This window comes from Chrysemys picta, chromosome 1, assembly GCF_011386835.1.
Source record: "Chrysemys picta bellii isolate R12L10 chromosome 1, ASM1138683v2, whole genome shotgun sequence".
In the NCBI taxonomy this organism is placed as follows: Eukaryota; Metazoa; Chordata; order Testudines; family Emydidae; genus Chrysemys; species Chrysemys picta.
The window spans coordinates 281,515,215-281,534,466 of NC_088791.1; the positions used below are offsets into that span (position 1 = coordinate 281,515,215).

General features: G+C 38.2%; 1 protein-coding gene across 21 annotated transcripts in view; it reads left to right on the plus strand.

Annotated features, from left to right (window-relative positions):
* Positions 1 to 121: 121 nt before the first annotated feature.
* Positions 122 to 19,252, plus strand: part of PCDH9 (protocadherin 9) — an 890,445-nt gene continuing 871,314 nt past the window's right edge. For 20 of the 21 annotated variants that reach the window (XR_010597754.1, XR_010597753.1, XR_010597755.1 and 17 more), the window contains exons 1-2: positions 122 to 719; positions 1,907 to 5,077. Coding sequence is in view for 17 of the 21 variants with exons in the window: in XM_065581141.1 (XP_065437213.1) it covers positions 2,042 to 5,077 (3,036 nt within the window). In the remaining 4 variants the exon portion in view is untranslated. The remainder of the gene's footprint in view (positions 720 to 1,906; positions 5,078 to 19,252) is intronic. The other variant, XM_042861712.2, reaches the window with a different exon arrangement.

Here is a 19,252-nt window from a genome sequence, read left to right on the forward strand (position 1 = left end):
CTGGCGGCCAATGCCAGGGCAGCACCGCTCCAGCCTCCACCCCTCCCGCTGCAGGCCAATCGGGTGCCACAGGAGGGGGGGCTTAGCAATGCTCACACCCTCCCTCTGGGCTTATTGAGAGTTATATCAAGAAATTTCAGTTCACAGAGAGAGAGAGAGAAGGAGAGAAAGAAAGAGACACTAGGAGGGAGAAGGGCAGGGGAAGCGCTGTAGCTTCCTTCCATCACTAAAGCAATAACCTATTAGGATTTTCTTTGGCACCTATCACCCCAGAGATGCAAAGAAGGAGAGAGAAGCCTCAACCAGCCCAACTCTGACATTTCTAATAAGAACTTACAGACTTAACATGCCTGCCTCTCTACACTGAGGAGACAGGAATGGAAAATGTGTGCAGTGTAGAGTGGAAAATACCCCTGATCTAAAGAAGTGCACTGGGTTTTGTGCTTGCTGGTTGGTTGTGGTGGTGTATGCACGTTAAGCACCAGAAGGATCGTCGCCGGATAGAAATGAAACGTGGAGAGGATGACTAACGACAGAACTGTGAATTTGTTCTCTGGAGTTGCTAATTTCCCACCCCGAAGCAACACATTTCGCAAAGAGCAAACGTTTGGCTGCTGCTGATTTCTCCAAAACTGGTGGTTTAGCAGATGCTTTGTGCTGTATGTGTTGGATCAGATCCTTGCTGAGCCGCAGCAGATCGGCAAAGGTACACAACCAGTGTAAGTGCAAAGTTACACATGCACCGTGCCTCTGATTTTTTTTTAAATACTAAATGTATTTATCTAGGTAGAGAATCTGTGTTTCTGATTCAGTTGCTGTTCGTGGCAAAGGCTCACCTACTCGGCTGTCTCTGCATCCCTACCTGCATCACTCTGCTGGAAGTGATCACAGGCATCAGCTAGCGTGCAGCTTTAATGCAGATAAGATGTAGTGCTTAGGCGCTGACCAGTTCCACTAAAGTATGTAGATGCCTGGAGCCTTGCACCATTTAATTTGCGGTTAATAGAGCATTTCGGCAGAAGTCCTTTTTTTTTTACCTGCATTATCAGTCTGCAGTATTTATGTGTGGCAGCCGCTAATAACATCCTGAGGGGAGATCAGTGTCAGTGGTAAAAGACTGCACCTTTTCCCCTCCTCCTGTGATCAGAACATATTTTTTCCTGCATGTTCTTTGCAAACATTTAGGTTGCTTCTAAGTTGCATTTTGAATCCCCAATCCCTCTGAATTAGAATGTTTTAAAAATCAAATAAAGTTTAACGTTATTAAACATAAGGTGAAGTAGCCAACATCTGGAGATGAGACACCGAGCTTACTGTGTAAGAAACTGTGAGTCCTGTTATTGTCTTTTTAGTTAATAGGGATGTGAAGTAGCCAGTGACGACTGCTGCTGCTGCAGCATGTCCGGGTGTTTATTTCCCTGTACGATAGCAATAGTGGGGGATGCAAGGCACCAGGAGGAAAGAAAAATCTGGTTAGCAAAAAAAAAAAAAAAAAAAAAAAAAAAGCACGGAAGGAAACAACAAATTACGTTTGGCAGCTGACATTGCAGTTAGCACAGAATCCTAGAGAAGTACGGCAAGGTTTTTCACTGGCACCAAACGACTGGGTGGAGGGGGGAAAGCACATTACTGATTATTTCACCAAGTGCTAACAAACGATTTGGAAAGTACGTGTCGAAACTGTAGCTGCCTTTAGTACGGCAAGTAGTTAATTCCATTCTCGGTATGTGCAACTAACGGGATATTGGTGCATTCGTCCGGGATTGCTTGTAAAAGGGAGAAGCAGGGATATGTACAGCGTGCAAGTGTGCATTGCAAAAATGAGTAGTAGTTTTTGGTGGTTGTGGATTTGTTTTTTGTTTTTTTTGTGAAACAATAATGCTCGTCTGTGTGATTGTGTTGACAGTTGCTGTCTCCAAATAAGAAATGAGATGTAATGCATCCTGCAGTCCATGCACGCCTCCTCTTGCAAATCGTGCACCATTCCTCCGTGGAAACCTTTAAATCCTAAAATCCAGAAAAAGAGAATAAACACATTATCATGGACCTGAGGGATTTTTACCTGTTGGCTGCTCTGATTGCCTGTTTAAGGCTGGATTCAGCTATAGCTCAAGAACTTATTTACACTATTAGAGAGGAGCTGCCTGAAAATGTACCCATAGGAAACATACCAAAGGATCTGAACATTTCTCACATCAATGCTGCCACAGGGACCAGCACCAGCCTTGTCTACAGACTGGTTTCTAAAGCAGGGGATGCCCCTTTGGTCAAAGTGTCCAGCACCACCGGGGAAATCTTCACCACGTCTAATAGAATAGACAGAGAAAAACTCTGTGCTGGAGCCTCCTATGCTGAAGAAAATGAGTGTTTTTTTGAACTTGAAGTGGTGATTCTCCCCAATGACTTTTTTAGGCTGATCAAAATAAAAATCATTGTAAAAGATACCAATGACAATGCACCTATGTTTCCATCCCCTGTCATCAATATTTCCATACCTGAAAACACGTTGATCAACAGCCGCTTTCCAATTCCATCAGCAACTGATCCGGACATTGGTTTCAACGGTGTACAGCACTATGAACTGTTAAATGGGCAGAGTGTCTTTGGATTGGATATTGTTGAAACTCCGGAAGGAGAGAAATGGCCTCAACTGATCGTACAGCAAAACTTGGATAGAGAGCAGAAGGACACCTATGTGATGAAAATCAAAGTAGAGGATGGAGGAACCCCTCAGAAATCCAGCACAGCCATACTGCAAGTCACAGTAAGTGATGTCAATGATAACAGGCCAGTTTTCAAAGAGAGTCAGGTGGAGGTTCACATACCAGAGAATGCCCCAGTAGGCACCTCTGTAATTCAGCTTCATGCTACAGATGCAGATGTAGGAAGCAATGCAGAAATCAGATATATTTTTGGTGCCCAAGTTGCCCCTGCAACCAAAAGGCTCTTTGCTTTAAATAACACAACAGGGCTGATTACAGTGCAGAGGTCCTTAGATCGAGAAGAGACTGCTATTCACAAAGTGACAGTGCTGGCCAGTGACGGTAGCTCTACTCCTGCTCGGGCAACTGTTACCATCAACGTCACTGATGTAAATGATAACCCTCCTAACATAGACCTCAGGTACATTATAAGTCCCATCAATGGCACAGTATACTTATCTGAGAAAGATCCTGTCAATACAAAGATTGCCCTAATTACAGTTTCAGATAAGGACACTGATGTGAATGGCAAAGTGATCTGTTTTATTGAGAGAGAGGTCCCATTTCACTTGAAGGCAGTTTACGACAACCAGTATTTGTTAGAGACCTCTTCCTTGTTGGACTATGAGGGCACCAAAGAATTCAGCTTTAAAATTGTTGCCTCTGATTCTGGCAAGCCCAGTTTGAACCAGACTGCCCTGGTAAGAGTTAAACTGGAGGATGAAAATGACAACCCTCCAATTTTCAGCCAGCCTGTAATTGAGCTGTCAGTTTCTGAAAACAACCGTCGTGGTCTATACTTAACAACTATTAGTGCCACAGACGAAGACAGTGGGAAAAATGCAGACATTGTTTATCAGCTTGGCCCTAATGCCTCCTTTTTCGATCTGGATCGAAAGACGGGAGTTTTGACAGCCTCCAGAGTTTTTGACAGAGAAGAGCAAGAACGTTTCATTTTCACTGTAACAGCAAGGGACAACGGCACCCCTCCTCTGCAGAGTCAAGCGGCTGTAATTGTTACTGTGCTGGATGAAAATGACAACAGTCCCAAATTTACTCATAATCACTTTCAGTTTTTTGTATCTGAGAACTTACCAAAGTATAGCACTGTGGGAGTGATCACAGTGACCGATGCAGATGCAGGGGAAAATAAAGCAGTGACCCTTTCCATCCTGAATGATAATGAGAACTTTGTGCTGGATCCTTACTCTGGAGTTATAAAGTCCAATGTTTCTTTTGATCGAGAACAGCAGAGCTCGTACACCTTTGACGTCAAGGCCATTGATGGAGGACAACCTCCTCGCTCTTCTACAGCGAAAGTAACAATAAATGTCATGGACGTTAATGATAACAGCCCAGTTGTCATCTACCCACCTTCTAATACTTCTTTTAAGTTGGTGCCACTCTCAGCAATCCCAGGCTCTGTCGTAGCAGAAGTATTTGCTGTGGATATAGACACTGGAATGAATGCTGAACTTAAATATACAATTGTAAGTGGAAATAACAAAGGTTTATTTCGTATTGATCCAGTGACAGGTAATATTACTCTGGAAGAAAAACCAGCTCTTACTGATGTGGGGCTGCATCGTTTAGTGGTCAACATAAGTGACTTGGGTTATCCTAAATCCTTGCATACTCTTGTGCTTGTATTTTTGTATGTAAATGACACTGCTGGAAATGCCTCTTATATTTATGACTTGATACGTAGGACTATGGAAACACCCTTGGACCGGAACATAGGGGACAGTAGCCAACCCTATCAAAATGAGGACTATCTTACTATCATGATTGCTATAGTGGCAGGTGCTATGGTTGTGATAGTGGTGATATTTGTCACGGTTCTGGTTCGCTGTCGACATGCATCTAGGTTCAAAGCGGCACAAAGGAGCAAGCAAGGTGCTGAATGGATGTCTCCCAATCAGGAGAACAAACAGAACAAGAAAAAGAAAAGGAAGAAAAGGAAGTCTCCTAAAAGTTCTCTTTTGAACTTTGTTACCATTGAGGAGTCGAAACCTGATGATGCTGTTCATGAACCTATCAACGGGACAATAAGCCTTCCAGCTGAGCTGGAGGAGCAAAGTATAGGAAGATTTGACTGGGGCACAGCACCACCAACAACCTTTAAGCCTAACAGTCCTGATCTTGCTAAGCATTACAAATCTGCCTCTCCACAGTCTGCTTTTCATCTTAAACCTGACACTCCAGTATCAGTGAAAAAGCATCATGTGATTCAGGAACTTCCGTTGGACAACACCTTTGTTGGTGGTTGTGACACCCTTTCCAAACGCTCTTCCACTAGTTCAGATCACTTCAGTGCCTCAGAGTGCAGTTCCCAAGGAGGCTTCAAGACAAAGGGCCCCTTACACACCAGACAGGTAAATGAGCACTTTTACTGGTCTATAAGTACTGCATACAAGTGCCCAATCAACCAGTATTAAAGTGCCAGTATGTCTTTTGTTTAGGTCTACTTTTAGCTTGGTTATAATATGGAGAGAGAAAAAAACGACCACTTTACCATCTGTCTGGGGACTTGTAAAATGCCTCTGATATTTCACAGTTTTAAGAGTCACTGATTATTAAAAAGAACTACATGTGCACATATACACACGCATGCAAACACACACACACACACACACACACACACACACTCACATATCTGTGTGTGCATAAACAACAGATCAGAAATGGAAATAAATTGTTAAAAGCTAAATTGTTTTCCCAAGAGTGTCCCAGTGTAAAGGTTACTGAAGAAGAAAAACTGTGTTTTCTAATATGCCAAATTCCACTCAAAGAGAAAATTTGGCTGTTTCAGGATTAATGTGTTACTTTGGGGATATGTAAATTCACTTTTAAATTTCAAGTGAGGCTGGTTTGAGTGTCTTTTATATTTCAAACTAGTTTGGAATATTGTTAAGTTACTGTTGTTAAAGGGGTTCTTATTTTTTCACTTACAAAGATAGCAGACTTTCCAAGGAACTTCATCTGTGAAGCATATGGTTTGTTGGTAGGATATAACTAAGCCATAAGGAAGTCTTCCTTTGTTTTGATTTTTAATTATTTTGTTGTTATAAAGTAGAGGGTCTAATAGAAAGTTTTTTGCATATTTTAAAAAATGGCCAAAGTATACTTTCAAAAGGAATGCATTTGCTCTAAATACAACTTAATTATGCAGAAAAAATCAGCCCATTGTACATATTTTCTCATCTTAGTTATGCATAAGTGATCTGTCACAACTCATTTTAAACTGTGAAATATGCCATATGAAAAGGGATTAGGAGGCTGATAAACTCATATTTCAACCAAATCCAGCATTAGTTTTTCTTAGGTCTAATAATTCCTTGCTAATAAAGATTTAAATGCAGCGCTGTCTAATTTATTTCATTGATGCTTGTCTTTTGCCACTAAATTAGAATGTCAATATAGCCTGTAGATGGCACTAAGGTACTGTGTCGCTTGTGCTGGCCAGGTGCCAATCCTGCAGTAGATAGGAAATGGGGGAGGGAGGATCAAAGTAGTACTACAGCCAAAGAAACCTTTTGTTTAATCATAGTTGCACTGGAGCAACCAGTAGTTAAATTTACGGGTTTGCAAAGCAGCTTCTTAGTGCTTAGCTTTCACTGCACCAACTTTCTAAGGTTTAGCAATCAACTTCATATTACTGTAGGCATTGTAATCTTCAATATATGGTGATTTGTCTGAATTTATTAGGGGTCCACAAAGTACGAATCTTAGAGCAGCAGGCAAGGAACATTTAAACTTGTCTTTGCAAAAAAGATTTTGTCAGTAGCAAGTTTAGGACCAAGTAATTCCCTTGCTGTTGCATTAGCCTTATCTAAGATGAATGTGATGTTCCCCAAACCATGTCTTGACTTTTGGGTGTCTGTAAGGTGTCATACTAACAAGACACCTTGTTTAAAACAGCACTTACAAGGCATCTGCTGTCTAGGTAACTACTCCAAAAACCCTCAATAGACTTGAAATGAGACACGGAAGAAACACTTAGAAAACTCTCCACACAAAAATCTGTCTTTCACAAGGACTTTAAAGCACTGTAAACTCTCAGAATGTTTTATGCACTACAGTAGCACTCCTGTCAGCATTTTTTTTTTTAAAAATGCTGATTTAAAAACCTCCAGTGCAGAGCAGCTCTAGGTAATCTATGGTTGTTCAGATGAGGGAATACACTCTTCCCCCATTTTAGTTACAAATTTAAAAACCTCCTTCTTTGGTGTTCAGAGGTGCTGTTAATTTAACTTAAATTAACTTCCCATGTTCTGTTAAAAGAGTCGCTCTTAATCCCCTTCAGCCTCCCAAAGAAGTTAAAGGAAGTTAAGCTCACTAAAATGATTTACCTGATAGAATATGTCAGCACTGAACAGTGACGCTGAATGTGGGCAGAAAACCTACAGGCAACATTTTCACCTTATTTTTTGTTCTTTACATTAAACAAATGTTGCTTGAGTTTTAGTAATAATACCAGTCAGTATACTCACATTCTTGTAGTATGGACCTGATTCAAATCCTGTTGTAGGCAATGGAAAGATTCTCATTGACTTCCATGGATTTTGAATCAGTCTATAGAAGAGGTATAATGTTACATGGGACTGAAAATGCATCTATATTTTATTGTTCTTTTTATAGAAACAATTATTATAATTGAGCTTTTCCATTCATAAGCCTGATTTTTTAAAATAGATTTTCCAGTTGATCAGTGTTACAGGAACTAAGGTTTTTGACCTTATAACATTTTCTGATGGTTGAGTTCAGCCAACAGTGGCAGCATGAGTTAGCAGTCTGGTATTTCTCTATCTATGATCTCTAGAGTTAGGATGTATCTTTGCTACTGTTCCCTGTGATGATGCAGAAATTAAATATAGTTTCATAGGTATGGGTTGTTGGGTTTTTTAAAAGCCTTGTTGATATAGAGTATGTCCTTAAAGTAGAATATAACATTTTAAATAAAATCTTTCTTATAGAATGTTAGATGAAAATAATGTAAGATCTGAAATGCATTTTTTAAAGTCCTTTGTGAAAAAAGTGTTTAATTCTGTGCCATTGTACTGTTTTCTTGCATTTAGAATTGAAGATTTCTGTATTTTATGCTAAAAAGCTATAGCAAAGCGGTCACCTGCATCTTGTATAGAAAGTATTTCTTTCTGTAATTTGGAAAGGGTCCATGAAATGTTGCAGAGAATGTTGGAATAAAAAAGGGAGAAGGTTAGGGGAATACTTACTTGAGAAAAGTTATCATGATATATTTTCCGTTAAAAATGTTATTTGAGATTATTATCCATGATGAAAACACATATACATAGCATTAGGTACTGCTGATAAACTAAAATCCATGTATTCAGGCAAAACTCCCATTGACTTTAAGTCATCTGCTAGGACTGGATCCCATGATAAAATCTTTCATTTTCAGAATACTTTGTTGAGCTTTAGCTATGTGATTGCCATTAAATCCAATGGGAATTGCTTGGCTAAACTTCTGTACACCACTTTGAATTATGCTGGTTGGTGTTTCAAAAAGTGCCCAGTATAAAAAACCAAAGCCCTCCCCAAGTGCCTATGATGCAGAACACCTGGTAGCTTCTCTGAGCAGAGCACTTTTGAATACTTGAACTTGGGAGTGTCTTTTCAGAGCTAATTAACATAATTAGGAGCACGAAAAGAATGTTCCCCACTGTCAGCTCTTGTTGCTCAGATTTTGTAGTCACTAATATGGCCCATGAATAATACTGAAATCTGTGCAGGGTGTTCCATCAGTGTTCATTTCAGTATTCAACTGAATAAAAACATTATCCAAAATATTGAGCCAATGCATCAAACAACTAAGTACAAAATACAGCAGAAGACAGTATGTTGCATTCTTGTATGTGAAAGGTTTTCTTTTAGAAAAACCCTACTCAGTGCCATAATTTTAGCAATAGGATAAATGGTGAAATGATAGACAATGAAAGTCAAATCACCATGCTTTATTCCAATTTTACACTAATGTAACTCTGTTCCGACAAATTTGGAAGGAGTTACACCACTGTAAAACTGCAGTAACATAGGCCTAAAAACCTTACATTAATGTCAACGTGTAAGTTATGAGCAAAGACTTCAATTCATGAAAGCATTCCTATTCAGAATAGCACTTAAGTGTGTGCTTAACTTAAAGTGCATACATATATCCCATTGAAGTCAATGGATGTAAGCACAGGATCAGAGGTAGTCATCTGCTTAAATGTTGTCCTAAATAGGGATGGACTACAGTACACGCTTAAGTACTTTTCTGTATCTAGGCCAAAATTAAACCCTTTCGGAAATGTATACAATTCCACTGAATTCAATCAAGGTAAACAAGCACTGACTTTGGCCCTACATTTTCAAGCACTCAAAAGACAGAAAATATAAAAATGTAAGGTTCTCATAGTAACCTTAACTTACACATTACTCATATTGCATATTAAAGTATATATTTGACTGCATAACAGTAATGCAACATATTCTGTGGGGCCAATTCTTTGCTCCTTATTCAGTCAATGGGAGTTGTGCCTGAGTAAGGAGTGAATATGAAGAATGAAGGCTCAGTATTATGAGTGAAGATCACTTAAGCTTGCTCTGTCAAATGTAATTTTTGGCATTCTTTGACTTTGGTGTGTTTAAAATTTTAACCTGAAGCCTTTGTATTTAGTTTCTCTATTTTTTAAGGAAAAAAAGATTAAAACACTAATGCATCTAATGTGTTCTTCCACAGTTGCAAAGTTGAAAGTGTGTGCAACTGTGGTAATCCACAGTGAAATAGCAGTACAGAATTTTTCATACCTTGTAAAGATTACCATTACGTATTCATAGCATTCCATAGTCCCGTAAATAGTATTGTTCTTAGTGGCAATTTGTTACTGCAGATGCGCAAAGTTGCATTTTCTATCAACTATAATTTCATTGTTTCAATTATTTATGCTTATGGTTATTTTATTTTTACATGTTAACCTGGACATTAGTCCATGGTGAGGACTAGCCACTGAGAGAACTTCAACATATAAAATTCAGCTGTTTTTGAGTTATGTATGTCTTAAAAAAACTGGAAATGCTGAAAAAGTACAATATATTTTTCCACCTTTGCATAGCTCAAAAATAGGATAACAGATTTTGCTCAAATGGCTAAAGAAATTTATCTTTGAGCTGAGACTAAGCATGGAAAATTTCAGCTGAAAAGGAGAGTTTTCCAGCAAGTTAAGAGCATGTGAAAATTCATGGTTATAATGGAAATTTGAACATAACCCTAAGCTATAATACTGTTTTCAATTGTAGCACTGTAAATGCTAAGCTATAATAAGGAACATTTTGTGTATACAGCTACGTACGTTAAAAGCCTAGCAAGCCTCCTTTCTCTTTAAATCGGTTTTCCATGCAGAGAGTTTTTGTCTGAATCACTGCAGTCTGTTCTCACCTGGATGTGCAATGCCTAACTTTCATAAATGCTAATAAGAATCACATCACACACAGTAGAGAGAATAGGATCCTAAGAGTTTAATGCTATTGGAGTTTTGTGATACTGTTCTTTTGTGTTTAGGGACAAGAAGGGATCTTTCTAGTTACTATTTCAGATTTTCAATTCCAAAGAATCTATTCTTCTAGCAAAACCATATCAGCCACACTTTATTGACAGCAATTTTATTGTAGCTAGAGGCTTTACAGTAAGCTGTTTATTGCTGTTCCCTAACTCAGTTGACAGCAATTGGGGAATTAATTTTCTTGCCCCTGGTGTGCTTTCTTGGATATAAACAACAGATGTTAAAGATATGAAAACAGTGACCCATTTACATTTGACAACTCTTTAAGTACACAGTTTACCTGTGTGGATTACGCAGAAGTTCATATTGGGGCAGAAAACAAACACATACAAAATTTAATGTGAGGGAATGCTAAATAATAGGTAAAATTGCTCCATCGATGCTATACTATATATTTTCACAATAGAGTTGTTTATCCATATATCAAGCATGTAATACACTGACATGTATTTCATATATACATACACACACACACACATATATCAGTATTTCATATATACATACACACACACACATATATCAGTATATCTAGCCAAACACATACCCACACTCACAAACACACCTATATATACAGCTCTCATTTACGAAATTGCCTCCTCAGTGCAGTCTCATTGTGCCTGCTTACTGTGGGCCCCATCTGACCCATCTGGTATTCAACATACTGAATATCATGTACCAGTCAGAAAGCATTATATTCTGAAAAATCTAGTAATAGCCACAGATAATATTTGGATTTACTTAGCAAATTCCATCTAAATAGATCCTAAAATCCTTTAAAACCTTTATTTATTCATTCACCTCTGAAGTGCAGCTCTCTCTGGTACTTCCTTTAGTGCAGGTGTTGATTCAATACAAACACAGAGGGAAAAAGTGAAACTAAATCATCAACATTCCCTGCTGCAGCCTTTGTTTTTCCTTTTAATTCACAGCCTGTGGTGGAACATCTTGAGGATGATCTATAAAATCATATATGCCAGATATATCACTGTAGACAAGTTTTCTCTGATTTACATCCCACTCAATCCCATTAACAAGAAGGGTATTATCCAGGGTGTAAATCATGGAGGAATTTACCCCATATCTATAGTCATTGGCGTATTTCTATTAGAAATCAACATGAAGACATAATGGGCCAATATTTTTCTCTAGCCAGGATTCCAATCAGCAAGAAACTTAAGATTTGTCTCAATTAAAGCATATGACTAGTCCTAACAGGGCTTAAGATTGCTTAAGATTTAGCATCTTACAGAATTGTGACCTTAAGGGCTTGTCTACACTCAAAAGTTGTACTGTGTTAACTATACCATTATAGTTTGAGTGGTATAACCCTCTTAGTGTGGATGCAGTTATATCATTATAAATATGCATTAAACCAGTATAATTTCTGTATGGGAAGGGAATAAGATAAATTGGGATAAGGCACCTTTATAGTGATATAACTGTGTCCTGTACCAGTATAACTATTTTGGTAAAAAAACAAAAAACAAAAAAAAAACCCATACTTCTAACTAAAATAGATTACTGGTACAAACTGTGTGTAGACTAGGCTCACACTGCATGGATGTAAGTCAGATAAACATAAGGCCCATTATCTCTTTATGTCTACTTCATATTGTGCTCATTAAAAAAAATGCACAGGGTGTAAATCATGGAAGAATTTGGCCCATTTTGTCAATTATCTCCACATTTTTAAAGCAACCTCAGTCTAACCTCTGGTTTTGGGAGCACAATGAATTGTGAGTGAAAATACATTCAGTTGTTTGATTATCTGATTTGTAGGCATATTCAGGTAATTAGGTGTCTAAATGCTAGCAGGTTCACCTACAAAGATCGTGCCTATAATTTCCCCTTTCATTTTCTATTTCAACAGTTAGCAAGGTTAGCAAGAATGAAAAGTTATTATAAAACCTCTGTGTATCTTTATAGTGTTTCTGCTATCATACCACATGAAAAGTGAAACTTGAATTGTTCACCCTTTGTCAGGAGATTATCTAGCATTATTTCAAGTTGTCATGCAGTTGCTGTAGTTTACTGTGAAGTCTTTTTGTAGTCATGTTATATTTTGCAAAATACCACACTATATTTTGCATTAGTAAAATCTCTATGTCACTTTGTAGTATTGTTTTAATTTAGAATATGCATGCTCTGCCTACAGGAAGAACGCAACGAGCTCTCGTTTACAGACACTGTTAATAGTAAGAATTAAAAATTTGAGGCCAAATCTTCAGCTGGGGTAAATCAGCATAATACTACTGAAGTAAATGAAACTCTGCTGATTTACCCGAGCTGAAGATCTTGTCGGGTATTTTTGTTTTTACAAAAAACTAGGGTGTGGGGGAGTAGATGATGTCGATTTAAAATATCCAAACTACAAAATAGCTCTGAGTAAAATAAATGTGGGTTTGACTGAACTCCAGATTAATCCATTTTGAATTCAATCAAACACAATGCAAAAATCAATCTATTTGTCTATCACCTTTATTGACTTCAGTGGGAGCAGGTTTTGGATAGCATCTACAAACAGCAACAAAGACAAAATAAAAACAACAACAAAGAAAACAAATATTTCTGTTGACTAATGGATGGAAGGTGAGAAATACAAAATTTTTTGTGTTCATTGAAATCAATTTGTAAGTTGCTCAGATGCCAGAAATGATAGGAATGTTTCAAGATGCCCAGATTACCACTATAATAGAAGATCTGACTGTCTATCCATCTATCCATCTATCTGTCTATGCATCTATCTAGAGTTTAATACTATTGTTGTTTTAAGGTGCTAAGTGCAGTCTACTTTTGTTGAAGTCAATAAGAGTCGAAAGAAATTATTTTGTAGAAAGTGTTCCGCATCTGCCAGTGTGAGGTATTTTTATTAATATTTTTAATTGTATGATTGTTTGTGAATCAGTTCCTGAGAAGTGTATACAAATATTTTTCTATCAGTAATAATGGTTACTTTTTAGCCTTATATAGTGATATTGTCCTTAAAATACAAACAAAACCCAAACAAAAATCCTTATTTCAGTTGTGAAAGAGATTTACCATCAGCCTGACCCTGTTGTTGATTCATCCAGTTGGAGATCTGTTTATTTATTTATTTATTGACATCATTCAAACTTCTGAAAACAAAATAACTTTGGATATCTTTACTGTAGATGCCCGTCTTGGTTACGATAGCTATACATTCAGTGGCTTCATTCGAACTGTAAAGCACAGAAAGTAGGATACCTTCACATTTTGTACTGACTCCAATGTTGTGTATGAGTTTTTGGGCCTGATCCTTCAAGCCTTCTGTATATGTTAATTTCAACACTGCAGGTTCAAGCCAAAAACTCTCAGTGAAGTCAATAGTAACACTTGCAGGATCTGGCCCTCTGTTTATGAAAGTATATATATGTCCATAGTGTGTATGTATAGAAACACGCACCCAGTATACAGTAACATTTGAAAAGCTCCTCCTCTGTCGAGTCAATGGAAAGATTCCCATTGACTTGAATGGACATTGGATTCAGTCCTATGTGCAGTTAGGTCTCTTCTTGTAGTAAGTGCATTGGAATGCAAGTTATTTTGGTTTGCAGCCTTCATACCAGGGAGTGAGCTTCCTATGTTTTGTCTCACTGTAAATGATTCCTTGATACAACATTTTATGAATTTACTATCACTATAAAAAGTGTGCTATAGCTTTCTGGTATATAACTAGTAGCTACACCTCTATCCCGATATAACGTGGCCCAATATAACATGAATTCGGATATAACGCGGTAAAGCAGCGCTCTGGGGGGGACGGGGCTGCACACGCCGGCGGATCAAAGCAAGTTCGATATAATGCGGTTTCACCTATAACGCAGTAAGATTTTTTGGCTCCCGAGGACAGCATTATATCGGGGTAGAGGTGTATTAGAAAAAAATACTATTCTATTCAACTATTCAAGCCATTGTGTTAAAATATTTCCCGTATCTCTTTTTGTGCATGTGTCTGCAGCTGCCTGAATTTTCAGTCGCTTGTCAGTTTGGTTCACTTTAACCGTGTCAGAAATACAGGTCAAAATATCAGTAAAGTGTTGGTCTAGTCGGTAACAGGACTTGAAATTGCATTCAGGTTGTGACAACTGTATCCTGAAACATGCCTCACGTTGAAGTCTTCAGCATTCAGAGCAGCAGGAGGTAGACTGTGCACCAATAGTAAAGCTGTAGTCATCCCTATATTTTTAACAACTGCCAAATAAATAAATTAATTAATGAAATCTGCATCTGTCTAAGGGATAGTAGTAAACCTCACCTGTTGAAATGTAATCTCTCGTGTACAGGAGATGGACTTTTCTGTTTGAGATTTCATCAGTTTTTATTTCAGAAAGCTGTTAAATCTGTCAAACATTTCAGATGGAAAAGAATGCCTGCCTTTTTTTTATTTTTTTTTTATTTTGCCTTTGTATGCTACAAGAGCACAGGGCTGTCAATCACCAGAAATACAGAGTGAGACAGGATAGACATGTTGCCATGATTGGCATTTTATTTTTATTTTACAACTCCCTTTTTCTTCCTGAAACCAAGATTAGTTAAAAATGGCAATGCCTGATTATTACATGGCCTTCCTGTGAAAGTAGATGAGGTGGGGATATGGCCAAGGGAAGCCACTTATAATATGCTCTGGTACAGTTGTTCTTGTCTCCTGGAGGCATCCTTTTGAAAGGGGTGGTTCAGTCTAGGGGGTTTGTGCAGCTGTAGGTAAGTAGCACTGTAGAGCATTCAGAACTGGCTGTTCATTTAAGCTGTTCGTCTATCATGGATCTGTTTTTGCATCCTTAGCCATTATGTGAATGAGATGTGAACATACTTGCTGTGTTTTCTTCTTTTGGGTGTGTGTGTGTGGTATTGATGCATTAAAGTTTACCTCATGCAGTCCATCACATTTAGAGTGATGGAGTGAGATCATTTCTACATGGATTGCCTAGCAGTCATGATGCATAGTATGGCAAAGGTGCAGTCAAGGGCTTTTGGAAAGCTACTTAAATGCCATAAAAAGTAGTTTCCTTTATCCACTTCTCTTGAGCTGGCTAGTTTGGATGCCCTCTGTCATTAGAAGCATCAAATAAAAACAACAAAGTGTTGGTGTGGTCAGCTTTGTGTGACCTCATTAAAAATCAGTGCACTGGTTACTATCATGTGATTCCTCAAAGTTGTATATTGCAGACTAAGAAACTGTCAAGTTACTAATTGGTTTTCAGTAGATTTTAATAACTGCTGCACTTCTTGCTGTGATTGTATCCTTTGCTTCTTGTTGTGATGGTATCAAAGCTATCTGAACATCTCCAAATTTTACTATTACCCAACTTTGCTAATGTGTAGGCTTTGGCCTTCTTCTGTGCTTTAGCAGTTGATTAAGAAATACTTTAATCCCTTGCAGGGTACTGAGAAACTAATGGCTTGTGTAGTATTTTAGTCTTTAAGCTTCCATCGTAAATGGTATGAAAAATTGAGTCACTTGGCTGATGCTTAAATATATCTTCCCCTTTTACTAAATTATTGTCACTATCATTTCTTGTTTTTCTTTTTAATACTCAGAAAATGAAATTTGGAGATATTTATTTTTGTAGGAAGTGTGCCTGCACATATTAGAAATCTGAGATTTCCCCCCAAATGAATATTATCAGAGAAATGATACACAAATGATTTCCGTATGATCTGTTATTGCACAGTGAACTCAAAAGCATAGACTGTAGTAAGTACTTTAAAGGAACTAAGTGGCTTCTTTAAAATTTGAATAATAGAGTGCTTTTGGAGGAATATTTTTATAGAATGTTGATAACGTGAAGTAGAATGCTTTCTAATCTAGATATTTGCTTGTACATGTTCCTACATTACTGTATTTTTTTTTAAAACCCCCCATCAAATTAAATAGAGTGATTTAGGGATGCTAATGAAAATCAGAGGAAAAAGACAGAGAACCCAGCCCTGCAATACTTACTCTGGAAAAACTCCCGTTGAAGTTTGCAGAACTGGGCTGAGAGAATGAGGGAGAGGAGAGAGAAACTAAGGCCTAAAAATACTCATTATTTGTGGGTGCCTCCATTTTCAGGTGCCCAGCTTGAGATAACTTGATATTGATTTCCAGAGGTGCTAACTGGTTGCTGCTCCCCTTACTTGCATTTGGAATTGTGGGTGCTAAAAGTCAGACTTCTATGTTTCTCAAGTTGTGCATCCAAAGTTTGAGGTATTCCTAAAGTAGTGGACAGAAACTGTTGAAAATGTAGTGCTAATTAGATGAACAGAGACTGTTAGTTGTGGACAGTCGTATATGCTTATTTTAAAATTGATGAAACCTGATTCACTTGTATCCTAGATTTGATATGAACCCCATGACCTCTTCTAGGTATAATAGGCCACTAACAAGGGCAGGCTACTAGTATGATCTGGTAAGGTAACTTCCATGAATCACTTTCTTTCTGAGTATTTAGGACCTAAAATGTATGCCAGAAATGTTTGGATTTTGGAGTTTAAAATGTTGCCCTTTTTGGAGAGCTATGAAATATTTATTTTGAAGTAGCCTGCTGGAATCCATTGGCTAGTTCTGTAGCCATACTATATTTGTGATAGTTGAGGCAGGCACACAAAATATCTCATTAATGTTTTTTGGGCAGACTCTGTTGATACCACACTGGCAGAGGGCAACATCCATGTTAGGTCTGGTGTCTTGCTGAGATTTATGAAAGAGGATTGATTCAGAAAACAAAGCAGACCGTACAAATTGAGGTTCAGTAAGTGGACAGTACTTGAATTCAACAGTTTACCAGGAAGATTGGGATGAAATCTGAAAACACTTATGAAACCATACGGCTGTCATTTGGCTAAAAACTCAGTGTGTATATCTGAACTTTCAGGAAACAGAATAGGTCTATTAATAAGAAAGCAGGCAGGAAATGCCGGCCACTTCCCGGAGCCGCATGGAGCCAAGTAGGGAGTCTGCTTTAGCCCCACTGCGCTGCCGACTGTACTTTTAACAGTCCGGTCAGCAGTGCTGACTGGAGCCACCAGGGTCCCTTTTTGACTGGGAGTTCCAGTCAAAAAACAGGTGCCTGGTAACCTTAGATGATTCGGGAGCAGGAGGAAAGGGCATGTCTGGAGTACTATTTCTGCTGCTGATGACATTTGTGATCTGCCAGTTGTTACTTGTAGACATCTCTTTGGGAACCATAGCCAGTGAGCATAGTGTAAAGCAGCCTCAAGATTGCACTCCATTATGCCAGGGCTGAAAGCACAAAACCAATCTCAGAATCAGGCAGCTGTTCTGGGTACTTTGTGGTCTTCACCTGAGAATCCAGGCCAAGGTATCTAGGGCAGTTCTTTTGGAAGGCCTAAATTAATCATATTCCTTTTTAAACAATTGATATTAATTCTGTCCTAATTTTCAAAGCTGTAAGGGTTTTTTGCCTGTTGTGATTTCTTAGTGGGCTTTCATTACTTTTGCATCTATACAGTTTCACAGATAATGACAGGCCCTCAAAACCTGCAGAACATTGCATGTAACATTGCTTCTGCTACTATTTACCACTTCATTAGCTTTTTCAATAGTGAAGATAAGTTAGCATTTTGTCATGAAATTTGAATTGCCAACTTGTCTGACTGAAACGCATGAACCAAGGCATAATAACTCTCACAAAGTGCATTAACGCTTGCACAAGCAGATGCAATCCCCTAAGAAAAGAAAATTTGTGTGGGTTTTTTTTTGTGATGGTGAAGTCAATTTTTTTTGACATTTTCTCCAGCAAATTTTGCTGCTTTGCTGAATATCTGAAAATACAATGGGAGACATTTAGCGCTTGTCTAAGTGGGAGCAAATCAACTGACTGCAATAAACTTGATCAGAGCTACATTTGTCCATACAGTTCATACATTACACTTTAAACGTAATTGAACCACCGGACCAGTTTCAGTGTGGTTTTTGTCTTAAAGTTATCAGGCCAGATTCTCACTAAGGACTTCTTACATCACAGGAAAGTGTGCACAATGGTGATTGATACTCACTATAAGGCATCTTTATACTGCCAAGTGGTGGTAAAGTGGCAGTTGGCTCTGACTTTGCTACAGAAAAACGGTGTGGTTTTATACTGTGGTAGCCATCTTAAAATAAAATTGTAGTGGAGATGGGCACTGTGGTTTTTAATCTGTATGTAACCAGTTGAGGTTAACATTAGGTGTGTAGGTTTCAGAGTAGCAGCCGTGTTAGTCTGTATCCGCAAAAAGAACAGGAGTACTTGTGGCAACTTAGAAACTAACAAATTTATTAGAGCATAAGCTTTCGTGGACTACAGCCCACTTCTTCGGATGCATATAGTATAAAGTATATGCATCCGAAGAAGTGGGCTGTAGTCCACGAAAGCTTATGCTCTAATAAATTTGTTAGTTTCTAAGTTGCCACAAGTACTCCTGTTCTTTTTATTAGGTGTGTAGTACTGGGATCAGCTAGCTACATTGAGGACTTTAACCATCAGTAGCTGTCTCACATTAGATATCTCAATGTAAAAACACCCCCTTTTTTCCCCGTGAAGATAAAGCCTTAATGTAAATGAAAATCACGCCTGATACCATTAAGGCAGACTTTCACTGAATTTGGTCCCGTGGTTCATGGAGTGAAATAACATTACTTTTAGGTTATCAAATTTCTCCCCAGTGACACTAGCGACAGAATGCCTTAAAACTCCTGCCAGGCTCTCAGCACCATCTGTTACACTACTGATATGTTTCTCATATCAGCTTCAGTGTCAATGCCATACTTCTGCAAACTATTCATTGTTGCGTCAGTGATTATCGCTCCATTCAGTGAATTTAACTCATTGAACCCAAACAAATGCAGTAATCTCTAATTTCACTAACAGAGGTAACTACTCATAGCCTTTCTCTTTTACACCCATAGCCTTTCGCTTTTACACCGTCCAGAAGTTTTGCAGTTTTGACTTCTGTCAAAGTTTTTTAAAGTTTGGTGATGGTTAGAAA